Consider the following 23590-nt stretch of genomic DNA (forward strand, 5'->3'; position numbering starts at 1 on the left):
TCTGTGTTGTAGTCGTGTCTATCATAAGTCTTATCAAGTCAATCACAAGTAAATCAAAAGTGAATCACAAGTCCATTCTGGATAGTCCCTACAGAAGCTCCTTGAGAGTTAGTCACGGAGGCACTGAACTTTACCTTCATTGGGACGTTGGTCTCTAGGTGGCCCATCCTCTCGATGACGTCGGCGGAGATGCAGTGGTTCTCAGGATCAAAGCATCCCTTGACGAAGACCTCGTTCTTGCCCAGCCTGGTCGCCCAGACGTTCCCCTCTTTGTCCACTTCAACCTGGACGCCTTTGCCGATGTGGCCGCGGACCTTTTCTGTCTGCTTGTCACGGAGGGGGTTGTGAAGAGCCCCAAAGCCAAGCCTTGGCCAAAAAAATTGTGATTGCTCAATTATTGTTTACTAGGTAATGAACTTTGGGGTTCCTCGAAAGTGCACAGGCACTGTAGCTAGTAAGCCTGAGTGTTGACAGTCATAAAGATGAATAAGGGCATTGGCAGATCTGTGGGGGAGGGAGTTCAGCTGCCAAAAAATGGAAACATATGCATAAAAACGTAGCACTTGTCTGCTAACTCCTTTCCCTTGGCAGCTAACCCTCGGCTCTTGAGCCAAAGCTAGATCCACCCCTGGAATGTTCAATTTCGGTGGTGGGAACAAATTATGCTGAATGATATTTCAGGGAGCCCACAGAATCAGATGTACTCTCTGAAAGCCTGTAGGATGTGGGATCACAGATAAGGCATGAAAAACACTACTGTGCCAGCCTGAACCCCATAGGGAAGATCAAGGAGGGTTCCTTGTGGCAAATTATGACAAGGGAGTTAGGATTAAATCTGTCTTTGATGACAAATGGTAGTCCAACATTGCAATCCCCTCACTTATTCTTCCCCAAATTCATCAGGTGCACCACAAACTTTCAATGCAGCATCCACGAAGTGATGGATTGTGTGGACTTTGTTTAGACTGTCACAACATGGTGCGGCAACGAACCACGATATGTCAGTTCATGGTGCCACTGACGATTTTTAATTTCAATTAGACTTGCATGTACCTTCCTGGATACTGGAATTTAGATCCATCCACGATGACTGCAGCCGACTTGATGTTGAAGTCTACCAGTCGGCACCGTTTCTCAAGGAAGTAAACCTTGGCCCAAGCATCTGGGTCTATCCTAGGAAGCTGATACCCCAGTTCCTCAAGGAGTTCCTGGAAAGATAGTTATACAAGGTTCTTTAAGAATCTGTACCGTGAGGTTTTGAAGGGCCTGGATGCTCCTTGATAGTTAAATTACAAACAGGGTGCCTTTGGGTTCCAATCCATCAATGCTGTGGATGGAAATTTGGAGGTTTCGGGAAGGTTTCAGAGTTCTTTGAAGTTCTTATTTCAATCCTAACAGATCCTTCAGAATATATTCTGAGGTGTCTGAGGCTTTGTCATCGGGCCGTTGAGGTATTCGAGACTGCGCGTATGCAGGCTCAGGAGGTGCGCAGGCTTCGGATGCGCAGCAGCAGCGTCCCCCTCCGGGTGATAGTATCCCTTGCCAGGTCTGGGAGCGTTGTGCCTCTAAATCTGCCCTACTAAGCCATATGAGATAGATCACATGCACCCAGTAATAACCTTTTGTTATTTTGGAGATTTGTGAGGACATCATCGTTGATTCGACGGACAACCACTACACAAGGTTATGTCAAAATAAAGTTAAAAGTGCAAAGAATTCGCTATTGTTTCTTGGCACAGTGGAGGATTTTGGAGAATTTACAAAGGTTACCTCCCCCCCCCCCAAAAAAAACCCCCCGACTTTTGAGTAAAGGGTAAACCTTTCTTGTGAAAAAAAGGAACGAGGTGTGCTTCTGGAGTAGGAAGGGGAAGGCCAACCAAAAAATGTGTTTCTAAAAAGATGGTTGTTGCTTCATTAACGGAAGACCTCTAAGATGCTTTATCTCACCTCTTCGATTTTGCTCTTCCTAGTCGGTATCTGCGTCCTCTCCGTGGGCACCCCATTGGTTGCTGCAACCACTGGTACCCCGTAGCTGTATCTCTTGGGTGCTGTGGGAGGAGGGACCTTCTTGCGTTCGTTCTGCTCTACGATGAGTCGCTGCCTCTCATCTGTTTTGACTCGTAGTTCGCCCAGCAACATCTGAGAAGAATTGTATCAGTTTTTACACAGTGTTAATGGTGTCCACATGTGTGACAAATTTCCTTTTGTTCAGTAGGGCTTATTATAATAGAGGCTAAGGTACCTTTCCTTTGAAGGATGCGGAATTTTCAATGGCAGAATTAAAAATCAGGAACAATCCAAGATCTAGCTAAATACGAGCACGGGCAGAGGTTTGTTTGAATTTTTGGAATTTATTAGCATCGTGGACCATATTTTAAATTGTTTCCGTATTTAAATTACATAAATTAACTCCCAAAATAAGAATATCCCAAAGTACATCTCACTATTAATGTCACCAAACTACACGTATACAGACACATTGCCACTGGCACTATTAGTGCATGCCTAACTTTCACCGGAACTCATTTTTGTTCACAGAACTGTGCATGTGCTTGCAGGATATTTTCGCGCGTATACACCCATGGTCACAAAGCCGCCACGGGAAGAACTTCATAAAATGTTACATTCTCAAGAGAAAAATATTAATGATCACCATTTGCTGTCGAACACGTCATAGTTAATCATTCCTATATGACCGACCGTAAATTAATTATACCACTGAACGATGTGTTTCATAGCTCAATGCTTATACCAAGCATCCCAAAAAGTCGGAATATTGTTTTGGTAAAAGAGACTGTAATTAGTACACAGCGCTCGATTTTGTTTTATTCGTGATACTTCGTGATTCATCGTTTCACCACCCTCAGTTATATTGTTTTATTGGGTTTTCCAAAAGTGTAGTGCAGCCGGATGCTCCACTAACATTCTTTCCAAAAATATCTCGCGGCTAATGGCCAATTCCGATGTTGACTAACATGAGTGAAACAACGTTAACTTCGATTAAAAAGCTGTATAGAGTGAATTCTTTTTTTTTGCCAGTCAAGCATGTGTGTAAGCACATGGATGACTTTGTCACTTACGCACACTGTCGTCGCTGTTTGACCTTTATGACAAATCTACAATTACTTCAAAGTGGAAGATGTCAACAGGTGCTTTTGATTCACTTCTTTCCCGATTTTGTTTTAATGGATTTGAACTGAGTTGGCGTTTGTTTCAAAGATTGAATACGAAAATGTTTAGTGGCAGATTTTTAACATTGTAATTGGAAGCTGTGGGGAAAACCGTAATACACAAACACGTGTTTTCCGTATACGAGGACTGCAATACAAAGGGAGGACAACATATTCAATTTTGTCCTCAGACGTAAACGATTTGTCGAGAACGTCCTCGAAACGAACGTGCGTCTGCGTGCTTAGTCTATGGGAGAGTGTTCTATTATATAAAACATATGGAACACAATGCCTGGCCCTCGGACGTAAAGGTAAAGTTCGACTGCTGTGTGTACAAGCACGTGTTTGAAAGACGGCTATTTCGGCGCTTGTTTAAGTATAAGCTTCGACCGAATTTATACGTACCAACATAAAAAAGTAGTGAACGGTCCTCGAACGTACGTCCGTGTGCTTAGTCTACGGAAGAGTGTTATTATAGTATAGAAAGAAACGGAACACAATGCGTCCTCGGACGTAAAGATAAAGTGCAACTGCTGTGTGTACAGGCACGTGTTTGAACGATGGCTATTTCGGCGCTTGTTTTTGAAACAAGTATAAGCTTCGACCGATATTATGCGTACCAACTTAAAAAGTACGCAAGAATAAACATGATAAAACTACTTACTTTGCGTGAAGGCAGGGGACGCATTGCAACACACATCATTGTAATTATCTCTGATTTAACACCAACACACCTTTAGCTGATATCTGAACTTGAAGTGATTTCAACGCATCAGATATCTACCTTATATACAGGGTTAACTCTCGGTCACCGCAACGCGTCGCCACGGCAACCGATGTGACGTCATCATCAGCTTGGAAACCCCTCTCAGGAGGAAGTTGTGAATCACCTCCTACCCGTTTAATGAACGCGTCGCTATCAGCTCGGTGCCCTAATTGGCCCAATTTCCCCTCCAGGAAAAGTTGGAATGTTTCTATACAAAGGTCTGTCCCCAGCCTCTAGTGATCCCATTCTATGGCACTGGGTAGTTTGGCTATCGGGATTTACGCACGTAACATCCTGACTTAAAACGGACCAGTGTGTCTAAACATAGACGTTTGTCTATTTTTAAAATGGTACATTATTTGTATTGTGGTCCCTGGATATACCAAGTTGAATAACTGAAATCGGAGGTAGCCCTCGATAACCAACTATATCCTTGGCCTGATTTTACAGGGCTAACTTCGAGAGAAATTTAGGTATTGTATACCATTAAAACATTTCATTGTAATTAAACAATAAATTGTGAAATAAATTGAATTTTCTAAAGGTGCATTTTATTTCGCGTCATATTATGTCGAATGCACCTTAAAAAATTGGGTCGAATTTTACTCCTTTTTTTTAAAAACATGTTTCAATAAAAAGACGATTGTCCACCCGATAAGCTTCGTTTTCGCGTTCCCATATTAGTCGTACCAAATCCTGTATTGTACATAAAGCTCATCTTTTTCGGCTACCACAAAACGGAAGCCATTTTTGTTGCACCACGTTCACGTGCGAATGTTGCACGCTATCTCAAATTTAAAGCCACTCGTTAATTTTGTTGACACAATTTTATTAGTCGAAAGTGCAACGAGTCTCAGTGGTTTGGCAAACATCGGTAATGCGGTCGCGGGTTCTTGTAGTCTGAAAACTGCAGCTTTTGAGACGTTCCATCAAAGTTTGCCTGACATTTTGTGGAATCGACCGAAGGGAACTCGAACTTGACTCGGGGACATTTCCGTCTCGGGCCTGGCCTCGAAAACAAATTTGCAATTTCCGGTACTTCAGCCAAAGTACATCCGTCTTACTTGGCCCTTTTCCCAGAATTTGCCCCCCAATTTGTTCCCCAAAGATACAAAACAAAAATGGCCTTAACGTTTAATACAGATATAGATCCGGAAGTACCCATTATTCTGTCGGACAAGTGACTCTAAAACATCAATGTCGGAGTGAATAACATGACTCAAAGTCGAAATAAGAAAAGGAACTCTAAATGTCAAGCACCGAAAATGACAGTGTGAGCACATAATGTGTCATGCATTTCAATGCTGCTTTGGGGGTATTTAGGAAACGCGAGTTCCCCAGTTGCCGAACGAACACCCCCGCTTCCTTCCTGTTCACCCACATGGCTGTCGGGTGTTCATAACTCAGAACCTTTTTTTGATTTCCACGTCCTCAAATCTCCTTTTCTCCCGATATACACGTGTACTGTTCAGATGTGACACCTATTAGTTTCTTCGCTGTTAAAGGATGTTGTGTGTGCGTGTTTATGGTGTAAATCGAGGACACACACGTGTAACATCATCGATGAATTGAGGACAGGAGCCATATCGAGGACTCTAAATAATGTGACATCTATCTTCGCTGTTAAAGGATGTGTGTGTGCGCGTTTGTTAATTGTATAAATCGAGGACACACACGTGTAACATCATCGATGAATTGAGGACGGGAACCAAATCGAGGACTCCTCGGTTAGAAAACGTGTACAAACCCCCCCCCCCCCGTTTGTTTATGGTGTAAATCGAGGATTTTCTATTGTTCCTTTTCCATTTTCCTTTGTTTATACTCCGGAGGTCGCAGGTTAAAACACCGCTCCAGTGAATATTTTTGTTGAACTTTAAAATTATTAGAAGATTAAAATTGTTTCTAGGTATAACTGAGTAGCGCCCCTTGAACAACAACACTGACAAATTGGGGAACCGCAAAGATAGGGCTGGATAGCTTAGTTGTTAGAGCACCAGAACGTCAATCCGGAGGTTGCAGGTTCAAACCCCGCTCCAGTCAATTTCTTTGTTCAACTTTGAAAACAAAATTAATAGATATAACTAAGAAATATTGGTAACGAACCTGTCTCTTCTTAGCTTCGAATCGCTCCTTATCGTGCTTGTCCATCTTCACCATCAACCTTAAGATCTTCTCGTTGTATAACTCGACGTCCTCCAGGAAACCGGCCACGGCACCGCGTTGCTTCCAACCCTTCTCGCGGACGGATCGCGTGAATTTACGGCCCAGCCTCCCGCGCACGTACCGCTGGCAAGTCACCACGCTGGACACGAGTTGGTCCAAGCGAGTGTCGAGTTTCTCCGAGTGCCAATACTTGAGAAATACCTATTGGGTGAGGGTGGGGGAGTATAAAAAGTAAGGTGGGTGGGATGAGCGAGAATGAGTATTGATATCAGTTGGCTCGTGGGTAGATGTACTTGGCAATGTGACAGAATGTGGTTACAGAGTTTTAAAAGATTTGAGGGGAAAAAACCGCATTCTCTGAAGCTGATTTGATGCATTATCGATGCTACTTCAGCTTATGTACTCGACGAACATTTATCACTGAAAACAAACTAATCATGACTGCCCGATACCACGATGAGTACTGGACAGCACTTCAGTTGAATAAATCTAAGCTAGAAATTAACACGAAATATAAACGAAACAAGTGCCAAAATAAAACAACGTATCTTTACAAACTGGCGATCGGTCGACCTTACGAGATGTCTTCAAAGACAAAGACTGCATTCTACAAATGGTTATCGTGGCTCGTTTTTATACTTTCTAGTTTGTTTGTGAAAACCAATTCGATGCAAAAAGCACGTGGAGTTGCGGTTAGAACAACGCGCGCCCGTTCTAAAAATGAAAACCGGAAACACGTCACAGTTATCTTCCCAGGCACAACATAACTTTTTGCGCACGTATATCCAGCGGTGTTCATCACAAATTACTCCCAGGGACCAATGCTTATTTGACTGCGAGTATTTTAGACCATTGTATTGTTATAGAACTGTTATTTTAGAACTACTAGAAGGTCAGAGAAGGGTCAGATACAGGGTGAGTAAAGTCTGGACCATTCCGAGCTTACTATCACTGTATATTCTTGGTGACCCCTTTCAATGGCGATATCATTGTGCTAGCTATTGTTCAGATAATGCCGTGGGGTCTTTGCTTTGTACAATAGCATGCACAATGTTTTCGCCATTGAAGGGGGCCTCTGTAAGTAAACAGGGCGAGTGAAAAAACCGGCAACCTAAATGGCAGGATTAACTTTTGAAAGAATTTTTGCCTGTAGCACTTTCAAAATCTAGGATAAGAAAGCTCAATCAATGAGCTTTCTTTTAGTACAAGAATCATTCTGATCACTCATGCACTTTTCAAGTTACGGAATTTTGAACACAAACACCGTTTTAAAATTCTGTCCACAGATCACAAAAAAGGGTAAGTGTTCTTTCAGCAAAACGGAAAACAATGCACATGCATGAGATACAAAATTGGTCCTGCCATTTGGGTTGCGGGTTTTTTTAACTCGCCCTCTACAGTGACTGCAAGCTAGGATTGGTCAGGCTTGGTCCTACAATAGGCCTACATAATTAGTCTTTGGCAAAACGTTTTGTTGTTGAGAATCGTAAACCACGAGACAGATCGACATAAGGTGGTAGCTATAAACACAACAAAGGAAACAAGTTAAAGAAAGAGAAGGAATGCTTTGATAAGTTTCAAGAAGGGGAACGCAAGATACACAGACCCTGGGTAAGGTGATCTTGAAATCCCCACCCCACTAAATGTGACCCCTGGGTACCCCTCTCATCCCAGGGGGAGGCAAGGTGCAGTACGTCACCAATGACGCAAGTCATGCTTGCCAATATGTATGCAGAATATTGATAAGTAAATTGCTTTCATGATGAGGTCAGCGTTTCGGTCACGTATGACCCCATTTGACCCCATTGATTGTTCCTCATTGCACCTCACGATTTATTTAATGAGCATTTTTGTTATTCTGAATTTTGTTTATTAATGAATATTAAAAACAACAACAATTATAACATCTTAAAAAGCCATTTTTTTCACACAGGTACCATGGAAGATTTTAACTTGCTGACAAAAAAAGGACGTTATGGAAGATGCATAGAAACGAATAAAATTCTTAAAATAAAAATACATGTGATTAGAAAGCGATAGGCCTAGGCCATACAGTGCAGTTTTCTAACAGAAACACCATTTTTTTTTTAAACATCCACCAAAATACACAGTTGCTTTCCCTTGTTCCTTCGATAGGATAAAACCATGATCAAGTGCAAATCTATCGGCTGAATGCCACCTTAGTCGTCTGATGAATTAACTCAACTTGAAGCCCTGCATAGTGAGAAACTCCTCATGCATATTCAAGCAGCGCGTCTGTCGTCATCCCATGACGTCATCATAAACTTGTCAAGTCTCGCGCGCGCTCCGTGACAGTTATCAGATTTGACAGCACACATAAGCCAGGGGTTTTACACGCCTAACGAGTCGTAAAGCGCGTCGGGGATTACCTAATTTGGGCAAGTCTTGTTTGGGAAAGCGGGATAATCCTGGGGCTCCAGGCTCTGAGTGAAGATAGCGAGAATACGTCAGCTTCTCGCTTAAATGTTCATTTTTGTGTGGACTTAATTTCAATACAACACAGGTGTGATGAATCAGTAGAAAATAATGCGATTGTTTTATGGCTTGTGATCTGGACGCTCGTGATTAAAGGTACGTCATTGAAGATTTTTTTTATACAGGAAAACACTGCAGAGTATGCGTCAAATTGTACTTTCTATGTCGTCATCTGAACGTAACTAAAACGGTTTTGAAATCGATACAATGTATATCTTAACAAAATTAAGTACTTTGACGAGTAGGCCCCCTACATCGATACTGTTTAAGTACACACCATCCACCTTTGCCAAAACATCTCACCGTACCCGAAACCCTGCTAACAAGACACAATCATTAACCTAGTTTTTTGTGTTTGAATGTAACCAGTGCATGTTTAATATGTTCAAATAAGGATTCAGCTTTAATAAAAAGTTAGCTCTGCGATTTTCGATCAACATTATCGGCCAATAACTCTGACGAAAATTGATTTTTATTACTTGAAATTCATCAACTACTTTTGCTGTGACGTAGAAAATGTATTTCACGGTCAGACAATTGGAAAAATAAAGAGAAGAAATATATAAATTACCTTTGTTTTTCCGATCTCGAAGCCCGACAGTCCCCCTGCTTGTAGAATCTTCTTACACGCCGCCGCGTTGGCCTTGATGCTTGCCGACAACGGGAACCCTATGAACTTATACCTGAAACACAAATAAAATAATAAAGTTACTCCACTTTCGACGAACTGTCGATGTTAATTTCAAAACACGCGACTTAAAACTAATATGAAGTAGTTCATTTTTTTCAAGAAAACTTTTTAAACGACAGCATACTTATGACATAGAGCTAGGCCTATGCTTATATAGGTCACAAAAGTGAATATTGCAACTATTAATTGCGAGTATGTTAACACAAAAGTATGCTGCAGTAATAATGAAGAGCTCATTTTGCGGGATGCGATAGATACTCTTGCGCTACACAAGCTTGACAAATTACTGTTTGCCTATAACGATTCAGTTCCGGGTACATTATCGTTATCATAATCTGTCTCTATAGAATTAGTCTCGTGGTTCTGTCTCTATAGAATTAGTCTCGTGGTTTGATTTAGCAACGAGACATGTTCGCACATAAAACGTTTGCACATCATTATACAACAGGTGTATTACTTAAGCAAAGATAAAGCAATGCCCGTTTACCGAGTAAACGGCAATTTAGACGGATTACCGTCCAGGATTGATTACGTAATCACTATTCATGGCAACGACGAAGGTTGGGATATTTTTGTCCGAGGATGAACTTGAAGAATCATTTCTATTTTTGGTTTGTGACAGCTAGAATCTGTGTTCGAATAGTGAGATTCTCGAGTTTAATGATCCACTCGTCAGTCAAAAATCATTTTAATGTGGGTCTTCCAGTATTAAAAAGTTAGATTCTACTAAACATTACGAAAGCTTGACATTAAACTTCGTATTTCATTATTATTGCAGTTGTAATATTGTACATTAAAGTTTAGTTTTACGTCAGCTCATATTTTTAAGCAGGTTTCTCGGATGTCTAGAATTACACTTTCCACCAATTAAAAGCTTCGTATTTATTTCTTAATAGTGTAATGTCGTCGTGAATGTAAGATTCAAAAGCCTTACTATTATACCTTCTGATGAAGTCCGCGAAGTTCAGCCGCGACGGGAAGCCCATGCGCCGTATCTTGATCGTCTCCAGCACCCCCGTGTACTGCAGCTGCCGCTGGACTAGCCGGTCCTCGTAGAAATCGTTACGGCTCTGGCTGTTGGGCTTGATGCACCGGACAAACTGGGGTTCGGCCCCTAAGATCTTGGCCATCAGATCGGTCAAGGATCGCTGGAAGAAAAGAGGAAGACAGATAGAGAAATTTAGATTTTAAGATTTGGAGCTTTTGATGAGTTGGGAGTAAGTTTTGTAATAGCCGTGTGGAAATGTTTATCAATTTAAAAAGATGGTTTGGGGAAAAATCACTGGGTTGTTATTCAACATTTCGATCATTATGATCTGATCGCCTTCAGCAGAACTGGTGGACATCAATTTAACGAAAAATGTACAAATATATTATATTTATACTGTGTGATTTTTGTATGATGATGCTTGCGAATTTATAAACTTCTAGAACGAGATTTTAGAGAATAATGTACTGCATCTTCCTGGGTATCCGTATTTTGAAAAGTAAAATGGAAATTCGATGCATGTCGTATAGTTTGCCTAAACCGAAGACTTTACCTTGAAATGCAAGCCGATAGAGGGCAGTGTTGGTCTTCGCTTTCCTTTGTCACTTTGAGCCTTCCCATCTTTCATTCTGTATAAATAATCAGAAAACATAATATCGCATCTAAAATGGCTCTTTATATAACATACTTATATATACAATGTACAATATAATTGATTTTTATATAATTTTTTTCGTAACATTTATTATGTAATAATGTATAACACCAATACTTACAAAAATACATTTAAACAGTTTCAGGAAATTTGACTTCTAAAGTATAATTTCAATCTGATGATGAACTACATCACATCTCATTGAATATGGTTTTAAGTCTGGTACCGATAATGGTATAAACAACTTACTGTTTCTTGAGTTTCTTGGTGGCGGCGCGAGACAGACTGACCGTCCCGTCGTGGATGATTTTTGGCGGCGGCTTGCATAGAAGGATGTCCTTTTGACTCTGTGACACTGCGAATGGGCCCGACTGTTTTCTAACGGAGTATAAATTTAATTTCAAATTACTGTGGTTCTTGAAGTGTTTGCAAGTTAACTTACATATTCACATGGGTAGTTCTGGTTGTGACTACTTTTAAGCATATCGGATTTTATGCACGTGCGCTTATAATGGGTTCAGCAATTTTCATTGACGAAACATATATAAACAAGTCCATCACTATTTTAGTTGATATTACAATATTTGCGTTTCTCATCTAATAAACCACAAAAGGAAACAGAATACAACGCACACATATAACATACGTTTCTTATACTTCATAGTTTAAAGTCTATGTTCACTCAATTAAATTGATGTTTGGAGAATGATTCTTTAGTAGGCCTATTTTTGAACTTACGTTTCTCATAAAAGTAATCACCTGTTCAAGAATTTGAATTGATCGAACTATAAAGGTTTTCTTTGGAAATAAATTTTAATAGTAAGAATACTATTGTTACTTGTTGAACTTACGATTCCGATAGTTCTGCTTCGCTGGCACTGAACAGATATCTGAGCAGTCCGTTCTGGCTGTGTAGCATGCTCTCCGTCAGATTCGCGCTGAACGTGTCCCGGTTCTTCTCCAGGAAACCGCTGGCGTCATACCACAACTGGTAGAAACAAATTTAAAGAAGCCTTTATTTTGTTTTTCAATGAAAATTGATATTTGAAGTATTTTTAAACAAGTATTTATGGCTTAGCTCAGACAAGTAGAATATCATTGCTTTTATCAGGGGTGTGAAATTTCAGCTTTAAAGCCGATTTCAGCTTTTTTTGTTTTGGATTTCAGCTTTTTTCCCCCCTCACTTGCTGTGTATAAAAGTACAGGAGATTTCCAAAGTTCAGCTTTTTTACACTGTTTTTAGGTGTTTTCAGATTTTGTTTTATCAGAGGACACTCACAACCCTGTTTTATACAAGGGTCTATATTCTTACATCAAAGTTTCGAAAGAAATTTACATTTATTCCGAAATTTGATAGATTTGAAGAAATGAAAAAAAAATTATGAAAATTTGTTTATCATTTTTTTTGGGGGGGGGTACGAAATGTTATGTTGACCCAATTGAGTGAAATATAAAATCACTTCAATTTCAAAATGTTATAACAGGCATAAGATATTTCAGATTTTGTCTGAAATCAGACTTTTCGAATATGAGAGAAAGACATTATTAGTATATAGGGAGATATGCATTTTTCTGACATTTCATCAATTTGTAGTCCTTTTTTTAAATTGACAATCTCATCCCTGAGTATAGCAGTGTAGTCAAAACATGTAATCAGTAATGTTTATGCATTTGTTTACCATATTTTTTTTCCCCAAATTTTCAGTAGGCCTATTCTTAAAATCTTATCAGTTTCATATTACATTGATGTTCGCCTCAATACTCTGTATGCGTATTCTCCTTAGTTCTTTACATATCATAAATTACAAGGAGTACATAAGAAATATTGCCAAAGTATTACAAACTACATCTCTATTTCCATGGGTAAAACTTACTTCTCCAGCGTAGTGGTTGATGCCGAACTTGGTTTGTCCGCGGGATTTCTTCTCCTTCAGGAAGTTACTGTTCTTGCCGTGGTTGCTGATGAGCTTGCTGACGAATGTGACGTCAGTGGCTTGAGGGAAGCGGCTCTCCTCGTCCAGAATGGAGAAGAGTCCGAGCGGCCTCTGCAACAGAATTGAAGGAATTGAAAGTAGATAAATGTTCGTATCTTCCCCCGACAAATTATCTGAACAATAGCTTGCACAATGCTGTCGCCATTGAAGTGATGATATCGTGACGGCATCGTGACGGTATCGTGATGGCATCATGACAGCACCGTGACAGCACCGTGACAGCATCGTGATAGCATCGAGATAGCATCGTGATAGCATCGTGACGGTATCGTGACAGCATCGTGATAGCATCGTGAGATTATGTATACTCACAGCAAGGAAGAGATCCAGAACCGGCTGGTTGTCCTGGAATTTGATCTTGGCGTGCGAGATTCCTTCACTCGCGTACTCGGCCAGCTCCCAGGCGAAGATGCGCTGGTTGAAGTAGAATTGGAGCTGCTCGTTGGTCACGTTGATGCAGAGTTGCTCGAAGCTGTTAGTCTCGAAGCTCTCAAAACCGTAGATGTCCAGGATGCCAATCTCGTAGCCTTCCGTTCCTCTGAAAAACAAAGACAGACCTAGTTAGAATTTGAAGGTTTGCATGGTGAAGGTAGCAGTAGGATTTAAGTTTGCCGTTGCACCATGTAAAAATATCTTTTGTGAATTTGTGAGGTTCTGAAAAGAACCTCTTTACGATGACTAGTGATTGTCTTGTGATCGACTTGTGATCACAAGTGAAGCACGAATCGGTTGCAACCGATTCGTGCTTCACTTGTGATTAGAGACTTTCGAGTGATTTGTGATTGTCCTCTGATTGACATGCGATTTACTTCTGATTGACATCCATTTGACTTGCAATTGATTTGTGATTTGACATATGATTAGACTTGCGATTGATACGTGGTTTTCTTCTGATTGACATCCAATTGACTTGCGATTGATTTATGATTGGACTTGTGATTTTGTGATTAGACTTGTGAATTTGTGATTAGAGTTGTGATTGACTTGTTGTTGAATTGTGATTGACTTGTGATGAAGTTGCAATTGACTTGTGATTGGCTTGTGATTTGACCTGTGATTTGACCTGTATTTATCTTGTGATGATTTTGACTTTTGATAAAACTTCTGATTGGCATGTTATTGAATTTTGATTGGCTTGTGATTGACTTGTGGATCCCTTGCGATTATTTCTGATGGACTTGTGATTGACTTGCGATTTGGCTCGTGATTACTTTGTGATATATGACCCCAAACTCACCCCTGTAGATGTGGATCCGGCGCTATCAGCGTATTGACCTGCCTTACAATCCACGTGAACAGCTTGCTGTACAGCGCCTTGGCCAACGCGTCACGGCCATCGTTTGCTTGGGCTACTGTCTTCAATGTCAAAATCTGTTCACCTACATAAATGATAAAAACATACTTATCTTCACAAGTTATTCTTAAACTTATTGTGTATATTTCCTTGTTATTGTTTATATTAATAATTCGACTTTTTGTTTAATGATAGCAACAATAAAAATACCAGGTTATACCAAAAATACCAAAAAAAGGTTTCCAGAAAAACAGTTGAAGTTGAAATTTGTAAAGTTCCGATTTGCTTTTTGTGGTGGACTATTTAAAAAGTTATAGGCCTTCTCTCACTAAAAATCAACTTACCTCTTGTGTATGATACGTTGGACACGAGTGCTGTCGCCATTTCAACTACGTCCAGTCCGAGAAGATTGCACACTAATAAAAAAACAAAAAAAAATTCGTTTCACAAAAACTGATTGCTTCATTAGTTATTAATTATGCAAAAATGTAAGGTCAAAGTTCACTTTTTTCCATTATCTTTGATCCCCGTCATGAAATTCTCTATTACAAACAGGGGTCATTTTCGAAACTTTGGATCTGTCTCCAGCATTGGCTACTAAATTGGAAGCAAACGAAAAATGTCTTTGTTTTGCATCAAATTACTAAACTTCGGGTCGTTTATCAAATTTCGGCCTTGTTTCCAGCTTTGCCTGTTTGGAAACCAGAGAAACATTTTCCATAGATTCACCTCAAAATGGGCAATTTCATGTTTCTGTAGTAGAAAATGGAGCTACATGTACCTTTATCTGTATACATTCAACCCTGGGGCCTAACATGTATAGCCAGCCTGAAGCCGATACTAGAGGCAAAGCCGAGGTTTGGAAAACACCAAAGACAGATTTTGCACTGGAAGGATTTTATAAACAGCCTTAAAAAATCGAAGAAAATTTCATTAAAGCTTAATACATGTATTATGCAAACTCATGTGAAACACGCACCGACTTTGAGTATGTATTCGTCCACGATGTACGAACCACCTGTCTCGTCATCAAGATCAAAATCGATATCTGCTATTTGGATAATCGCTGACAGTATGGTGAATATCATCCAGATATCCTGTAATATAACAAACGATATTTGTGAGGTAGTTCTCCACAAATAAGGGATGTTCTTGAAATATTGATGTAACAAATAATCGCTGATAATTTAGGTAATATTACCCTGTAATATTACACAGGATACTTATATGTCAGACGTAACAATACATAGCTACCTCAGTTGGTGAATGTAATTGCTGCTAAAGAGGGATATTCTTGAGATATTTTAACGAATAACTGCCGACTCTTCGGGAAATATCATCTGAGATATTCTGTACAACTGAGAAGGATTATGCTGTATGATTATTAAACCCAGCATTAGCAATCGGATCGCTGGAAACTAATTATTCAAATACCCTTCAGATATTTTATGGCATAACGTTTCCATTCTTTTAGTTTTGTTTTAACTTTTAATTTTCAAATATTGTTTTCAAATGTATATTAAAAAAATAAGAAGGAATATCCAAACCCACCTCCTGTGTGAATCCGACCAGCTCCATGATATCCTGCAGCTCATCGTACATCTTCTGATTAAACAAGAACTCTTCTTCGCTCTCATATACTCCTTGACCCGAAACAGCATTTATTATTCTACAATTAAATAAAAACAAAATCCATAAATTATTATTCAAGCACAAGAATATTAATTGATTATTATTCAAGCACCTGGTATGCAGTGCAAAACAGTATAACGTAAAATAACAATGCAGCAGTCCACTTGGAAATTTTGATCTATAGACCTGATCACTATATACCGGTAAATATTAACGGGGTATATTATAATCACGGGGAAATATTTCATAATATTGTCTTGTGATTGGTATTAGATATTGCGTCATCATACGAGAGTTATTTTGTCGGTCATTTTTTTTCGGCTGCTGAGTAACTATCGTTATTTAAATGTCAGTCGCAATTGCCAAGAAATGTTAATTAAACAGGTAATTTAAATTATTTTTTTCAAGTAACATAAGACGTTCCATATATGAACATAACGAAGATTGAACGTTTCCAATGCAATTAGTTTCAGTGTGCAAAAGAAGGCAGTGTGGTTTACCTGTGCTTTTCAGGGGGTGACAGCAGTAGATTCAACAGCTGCTGTTCCGTCAGTCCTGCAAACATGTAGTAGAAGATGTGGAAGTTTCGCTCGCCTTTGCCTTGGCTCACCACGCGGGATTTCTCCAGGAGATACTGGTCAATGGTGGCTGCAAAAAAAAGCAATTATCAAATTGCTTGCAAGCCACGCCCACAAGTTTCCTCCACTGTTTCCTCCACTGTTTGCTGCCATTACCCACGACATGGAGTGTCATGGCCTAGCGGTTAAGAACACCGGACTCATGCTCTGGTGTTTCAGAGGCAACACTGGCGTGGGTTCAAGCCCGTCGGCTGGACACGTGTGCCCTTAAGCAAGGCCCTTAACCATTTTGCTTCGTCCTTCGGATGGGACGTTAAGCCGTTGGTCCCATGTGTTGTGTAATGCAATGCACGTAAAAGAACCCAGTGACACTTATCGCTAAGAGAAGGGGTTTGCCCCGGTGTTTCTGGTCTTCTGTATAAACTCCCACGCGGAGTATTTAGGAGATGAACCAACGAAGAAACAATTAACGAAATAATCTAAATACCATTATAATCCGTCTTTCATTACTGAAATGAAAATTATCGTTTGTATTATATCTAGGTTCCCATTACCTCCAACGATTCTTCCATCGTGGGAAAACTTCAGTTCCAGAAACTTGCCGAACCGACTGGAGTTGTCGTTCATGACTGTCCGTGCATTGCCAAACGCTTCCAAGAGAGGATTAACCTAAGAAAAACATTACAAAGAACAATTTTAAAAATTACACATCGCAGATTCATGTAACTTTCTTTGTTTATTTTAAAAGATATTTACTTTCTAAGGCTAAGACAGCATCTGTTGCAGGAAAACATCTGATTGTCGTCATGATTTATTTTCTGAGTTTTAAAAATCCCTAAATTATTCAGCCTTGTCAGAAAAAATTAGTAGAGAAAATAAACCGAAAATGATTTTATCTTATTTCACTTTATTTATTTAAAGCTCGAGTTTTGTAATAAATGGTTTCAAACAGCTTCAGAACAATCAAATGAATACATTGTAATGTACATTTGCAATCTACAATTTGATACAGTGCTAGAATGGAATCTAATAATAATGACAATTGCAAGAACTGATTAATTTCTTTACTTGTAGAATTTTCTCCTGCAGGTTTTTCTTGTTGCTGCTGCAGTGGCTGATCACGTGACCAATCAGATACTTAGCGCTCTCGGTCTTCCCGGCCCCTGATTCGCCGCTGATGACGCAACATTGGCGCATGCCCAGTCGCTTCATGCTGCTGTAGGCCTTGTCGGCTATGGCGAAGATATGGGGCGGGAGTGCCTGCCTGTACTGTAGGTTGGTGTATGAACATGATGTCTGGGAAGAGTAGAAATCGATTACAAGAAATAAACATTATTTTGCTTCTTCAATGAGAAAAATCATCATGTGCGAACTCGGCAGCCTTACACACAGTCGCGTATTACTATACTCTCGAGGACAATGCTTTGTGTTTCCCTTTGTCCCTACAATATAACACTCACATACACTGCAAAAGCAGTGGTGTTAATTTAACACCATTCGGTATCTATATGGGACAACACCAGTACAATTTAACACCAGATGGTCCTATAGGCCTATAGATACCAATGGTCTTTTTTTTTTACACCGCAGTTTTTGCAGTGTAGACTAATAAGTACGCACACTCACGATGGACCGTTTTCAACAAAAGATGAACTCTCGAGGACAAAAAAGATATGTTGTTCTCCCTTTGTCTGTCTGTCCTCGGGGTGTATATAGCACATTACACTTGTTAGGAAGATCATTGTTCCCTTCTTTTGCTCTCCTTTGTTTCTATTGAAATCTCAAACTCTATGTAGTTTTCTCAAGGTTGACTTTTCTAAAGACTGACTTGTCTGTTGTTCTTAGTGTTACTCTGTTATGTTTGTGCTTGCTTTCCCCACAAGGAACCATGTGCGTGTACGAAAAAAGGAAGCAGATTAACAAATGGACAATTCTTGAATGTTGGTATTGAAAATGGACTGAAAGCTATTGTTGCTTCGTGAGTTAAACTATGCGTATTGTGTACGAACATGATATCTGGGATAAGAGTGTATTCAAAATTGCAAGGCCATGGCTATAAATTTATGAACATCGAAAACACGTTTCTATAGCTTTTTTTTAATGAGAGGAATGTAGTAGTAGGCCTACGATTCATAAGTTAAAGACAAAACGGGCGTCGATTTGATTATAAAGAAGTACTGCTTGGCTTCAACTGCAAAAAAGTGTCGTAGATGAAAAGGTTTCGTAAAAGCATCTTGAATTGAAAAAAAATCTACTCTGTCTGCTTCGGTAAGAGATGAAGCAATCGCGCATGCACGATTTCTGGCAGACCAAATGTGGTAAACAACTTATTAAAGCAATCAAGGCTACTGTGCCTTTTAATGACTGAACGGATGTCCAGGCGCAATGCCATGCTGATTTATGTCATCCCTCGAGTGATGCTTCAAAACAGTTAATTGGATGATTTTGTTTTATTACGCAAGACCACAGCTCATTAAAAGGAACAATTGGACGATTCTGAACAAGAGAGTTTTTCTCCGTTGGCAATGTCTCATTATTGTCTTACCTGATAGGAATATATCGACAGAGGCTTGTAGGGGTTGATAGCAATCAGAATATCGCCGATGTACGTCTGTGGAAAAATAATGTTATTGGCCATTAATCTGTGATAAAATATTTATCATGCATTAATTTAAATGCGTTGACTTGCGGTTCGTCAGTTCATCAAAGAATGATGAAATGATGAAATGTGATATTTAAAAAAAAAAATAAACAGCGGTACAACCCAAACCCCCTTTGTCATATATTTATTCTACGGGATCAAATTTCTTTTGCATTTGTTTTGCTTCCATAAAAAGTGGACAATTTTATAAGAAAATATTTTGGTCAAGCCGGAACAGCTTACTGACGTCAACAATTTGCATGCCTTTCTCAATATAAAGATTTCTGTGTATTCCAAATGAACGTATTCATTCTACAAAACAAATCAGATTTATTTCAATACGAAACGGACACGACTCCGTTTTATTCTGCTTTAATAGAAGGGAAACGTTATCTTGGCCTGTTCAGCCTGATTCAAAGTTAACGTGCCGTTGAGGTTTGATTGTAACACCTTAATTGCGTGCGGATATATGGTTTTGTTTATACGATAGCGCGTGCACAAAGCTTGACGCGAAATACTTCCATGGGAATATAGAATATCCCATTGAGAGCTATCGGCAAAACGAAATTGAAACGGGATGTAGTGTGCCATATGCAATAGCATCCATTGTGTCAAACGGTTGAGGGGCAGAATGTTCAACTGCCTTAGTTTCACAGAGTCGGCTGAAAAGCCTCTGGCGGACATCTCTTTTCCATAATAAGATTGGTTTTTCACTGTGCATATTAACCAGGTGATTTTTTTGTGATGGAAATTAGATTGATATGTTACTGATGATTGCACGCGTGAGCAGAAGAAAAGACAAAATCAAGTACGTTCTGAAATGAAAGGAATTGTATTTTTAGCCTAAATTATAGGTGAATATAGGTGTATAGGTGCAATTTTAGGCTAAACTTTAGGTGTATATAGTCAAAACTATAGGTGTATATAATTATAGGTGTATATGTGTATAGGTGCATATTTAGCCTGAACTATAAATGTTTTATAGAGAAGTAGGTGAAATTTAAGTCTTAATTATAGGTGTACATGTATATAGGGGTATAGGTGCAATTATAGGTGCATATTGATACATAGGTGCAATTTTAGCCTAAATTATAGGTGTATCTATTCTAAGTTACTGCCCATTAATTGTTCAACCAATTACTAACGATGAAGTATGCGAATTCTCAGTTGACAATAAATAGAATTTGCCAAAACACACAAATTCTTACATAGATGATGTCATTTGCATATCTTCTCTTGAGTTCTTCCAAGATCGCCTTCTCGTCCAGCGACTCGAGCGTGGCGAGATCGTCCACGGGTTTCAGCGCCATTCCGGCGAGTCACGGTGGGGCAACGGGGGCTTATGGACGGTGGGGTTTTTCTTCAGTGATCGGTCAGTGGCTAACTCAATTCTCTCTGAAAAAAATATGTGCAAAGATTGAAATTATACCTACATGTTAGTTCGTGATTCATAAAATAAAAATACGAAAGAAATCAACAAAACAAAACATAACTGTAGTCATGAAACAAAGGATAATATTTAGCATGACAAACTATCAGACCGTTTAATTGTGATTTTTTTATTTGTACGTTTCAGGTCAATCCAGTCAGTAAGCAGTTTGCAGCAGTTTCATTCGTTTTCATAACAAAATGTATTCAGTTCGGATACAAACATTTCAAATAGGGGGTCCTACCCTTGCAAAAAGCATTTCTTTGTTAATATTTAACCACCGCCAGCAAATCCTAGAATTACTTCACCAATCAGCTACTTGATGAGACGATAAATATTAATTGATTATCACAAAAACGTAAACTGCATGCTGCAGTGAATATTTCCTTTTTTTTTACACGGAGCTGTGAACAACGAAACGGCCCTCGCGGTACCCAGGTTTCCATGTGCATATACGAGACATATTCAGTGTACACACAAATAACCAAATATATAACATAGAATTATTTCTTATATATCTAGCGATAAGACGAATCAATTTGAAAACATACTTGTTACTATCTACTGCAACCGTTCCATCCAGCATCACCCAAATAAATCTTCAAATGCAAAGTTCACAAGATGATAGATTTCATTTGGCGAAACGTTATGGTTGGAAACAAAAAACCGTATTCACCACAAATTCCACTTATGACATCAAGCACACGAGAATAGCAGCGACCTTACCAGGCACTTGTATGTGACAACCAATGAAAATAATATCACCAAAATCGTTACCGGTATGTTCCAATCCAACGGAAATGCGGCATGCTCATCACATGCAAACAGCTGCCTAAGCACTGCACTCCTGTATCGAAATAATAGCACAATTCTCTACTGCTGAACTGATATATTAAATAATGTCACGGTGCAGGCTGCCACGGCCCATTCGATGTTCTGATTCATGCGAATCATGACGTGCGATACAAAGTCCAGGACAATCGCATTAGGCCAAAAAAAATAAGTCTCCGGTTTCTGGTATGGAGCTTGTCCAAAAAGTGGTGCGGCGACGCGGCTTTTTTTTTTTTTTTACCTGACTTTTTTGCTTCAAATGTCGGCTGATGACTGCAAATGGTGCCCGACTAAACTTAGTGCAAATATATGGGAGTCCAGAGAGGCCACATAAAGCTTATTCTCGATCATAACCCCATCTAAAAACACGTTAAAATTGTGCAGCAGCAGGAATCCAGTCAAACCAGTGAGTTTGGCGGTTTTGAGACATCATCTTTCATTGAAAAAAAAAACTTTTTCATTTTTTCGACGCGCATGGCTACGGCGACGCGCGCGCATACCAGACCCGGAGACTTTTTTGTTTTGGCCTTACTGCAGTTATTTATTAATAGGTTATTGTGCACTTGTCGGCTTCATATTCTGTCTGTGAGAATCATTTTTTTGGCTACACGAGTATCACTTCAAAAATAATATGTTCTTGTGATATTTATTGTTCATGTACTCATCATATCGACATTTGGTGCTTCAAAATTAATACCAGGATTTTTTTTTCATTTTGTGCAAACATGGCCAATATATAAAGAAAGAAAGTTACTGTCAAAGGTATTTCTTGTATGACTGAGTAGCGTTCCACAAAATACAGTAAATATCTATAAAAAATCGGCGAGCTTTGTGGACGAGTGGCTAAACAAAACATCTGTACTATTGTGAGTTAGCCCCCACCCCGAACACTAAACTTGTAGTATGTTTTTCTTGCAGTTGTCGAACGGCACTGAGTGTGCATTACTATTATGAAAATAACGTTGACAATGAATGTGCAGTGAAAAGTATTTCACATCCCTAGTTATTTTATTTAAAAGTGCACTTCCTTAAACTTAAAAAAAATGCCTATGCTTTTCCGGACAACTGAGGGTGCAACATTTAAAACATTTGAGAGAAAGGTTTGCTCATTGGATTACTGCCATGTACTGACACAGCGACGAATCCCTAAAGACAAGAAAATGTATGACAGCAAAATACCCAAAATTTCTGGCAACTTTTTTGTGCTAGTAGTAGTAGCTGTAACATTGAGGTTTCTGCCTGAAATGACGTCAAAGTGTGCTCGTGAATTAGTAAATTCGCATCAGCACAAAAACCAGCACCACCTTTGACAATGGCAAAACTAAAATTGAAAATAAGGTTAAATGGGACACAAAGGAGTATTTTCAAGGATTGGATTAAATAAACAATACACTGACGGGGCCCGTTAAGTCTTCAGAGATACGTCACCTATAGTGGATTGCCAGTACAAAACAATCCTGGTGATAAGCAAGGCTAATAGGATGAAGCCATTGTTATCTACATTATTGTTTTACATCTTTATGATACTATTGATAGGTACCAGACGATGACAGAGCTATGGTGCATGTTATCGTCATTCAAACACGACATGCAAATATTACTGGCCGTCGGGAAAACCCCATCATAAAATATCAGATACCATACAACCATAGGACCACAAGCCTAGTAGAAACGAGTATACAAAATGAAATCACGAAAGTCAAACCTCAGTGGTTTCTGAGGAAACAAATTGTTTTTTTTTTGGTAAAAATATTACCATGAGATGATAGAGTGTTTCTTTACCCTTGACAGGAATTTTGTTCTGTGTGATTTGGACCGTTAGTTAAAAAGTAATACGGCAATGCTTACTATACAGACAGACATGCAATTCAGACTATCAAATCGGTCAGGGCCGCTTTCTTATTGCTCACAATACCTTCTTGGTATGTGAATGCCTTTCATCAGATACCAGATAATCTGGAAAGTGGCCCAACTTGGATTTCAAGTAATTAAATTTAAATACCTTTGGACTAGGTTGTCCAAATGAGATTGGATAAAGACCATTACGTATTTACTAACACCTTCAGACTATAGATAAGTTTTTCAAAAAAAGAGTGTTTGTATTTTTTTTTTTTTTTTTTTTTAATATTTATGGATTGACTGCTTCATTTTTATTGACACGCGCTGTATGAACAGAGTTTCAAGTTATCCGACTTTGAGGTAATGAGAGTTTACTGTGTTATACGAAGTGTCCTTAGGCCTATACTTTAACTCTAACCTTGC

The 23590-nt window shown here is 39.2% G+C and overlaps 1 protein-coding gene across 1 annotated transcript in view; it reads right to left on the reverse strand.

Annotated features, from left to right (window-relative positions):
- Positions 1-23590, reverse strand: part of LOC119724882 (myosin-IIIb-like) — a 32994-nt gene that overhangs the window by 6377 nt on the left and 3027 nt on the right. Inside the window, exons 2-21 of the mRNA XM_038196175.1 lie at positions 20277-20463; positions 18973-19038; positions 17496-17723; positions 16982-17096; positions 16350-16497; positions 15769-15886; positions 15197-15314; positions 14562-14633; positions 14161-14302; positions 13236-13461; positions 12804-12974; positions 11781-11917; positions 11179-11307; positions 10828-10903; positions 10229-10434; positions 9167-9278; positions 6040-6300; positions 1948-2139; positions 1054-1208; positions 135-366 (exon numbers count right to left, since the gene is read on the reverse strand). Of these exons, the coding sequence (XP_038052103.1) occupies positions 135-366; positions 1054-1208; positions 1948-2139; positions 6040-6300; positions 9167-9278; positions 10229-10434; positions 10828-10903; positions 11179-11307; positions 11781-11917; positions 12804-12974; positions 13236-13461; positions 14161-14302; positions 14562-14633; positions 15197-15314; positions 15769-15886; positions 16350-16497; positions 16982-17096; positions 17496-17723; positions 18973-19038; positions 20277-20378 (3006 nt within the window). The 5' untranslated portion in view covers positions 20379-20463. The remainder of the gene's footprint in view (positions 1-134; positions 367-1053; positions 1209-1947; positions 2140-6039; positions 6301-9166; positions 9279-10228; positions 10435-10827; positions 10904-11178; positions 11308-11780; positions 11918-12803; positions 12975-13235; positions 13462-14160; positions 14303-14561; positions 14634-15196; positions 15315-15768; positions 15887-16349; positions 16498-16981; positions 17097-17495; positions 17724-18972; positions 19039-20276; positions 20464-23590) is intronic.

The sequence above is a fragment of the Patiria miniata genome, unplaced genomic scaffold (genome assembly GCF_015706575.1).
Source record: "Patiria miniata isolate m_02_andy unplaced genomic scaffold, ASM1570657v1 HiC_scaffold_18, whole genome shotgun sequence".
Classification (NCBI taxonomy): domain Eukaryota; kingdom Metazoa; phylum Echinodermata; class Asteroidea; order Valvatida; family Asterinidae; genus Patiria; species Patiria miniata.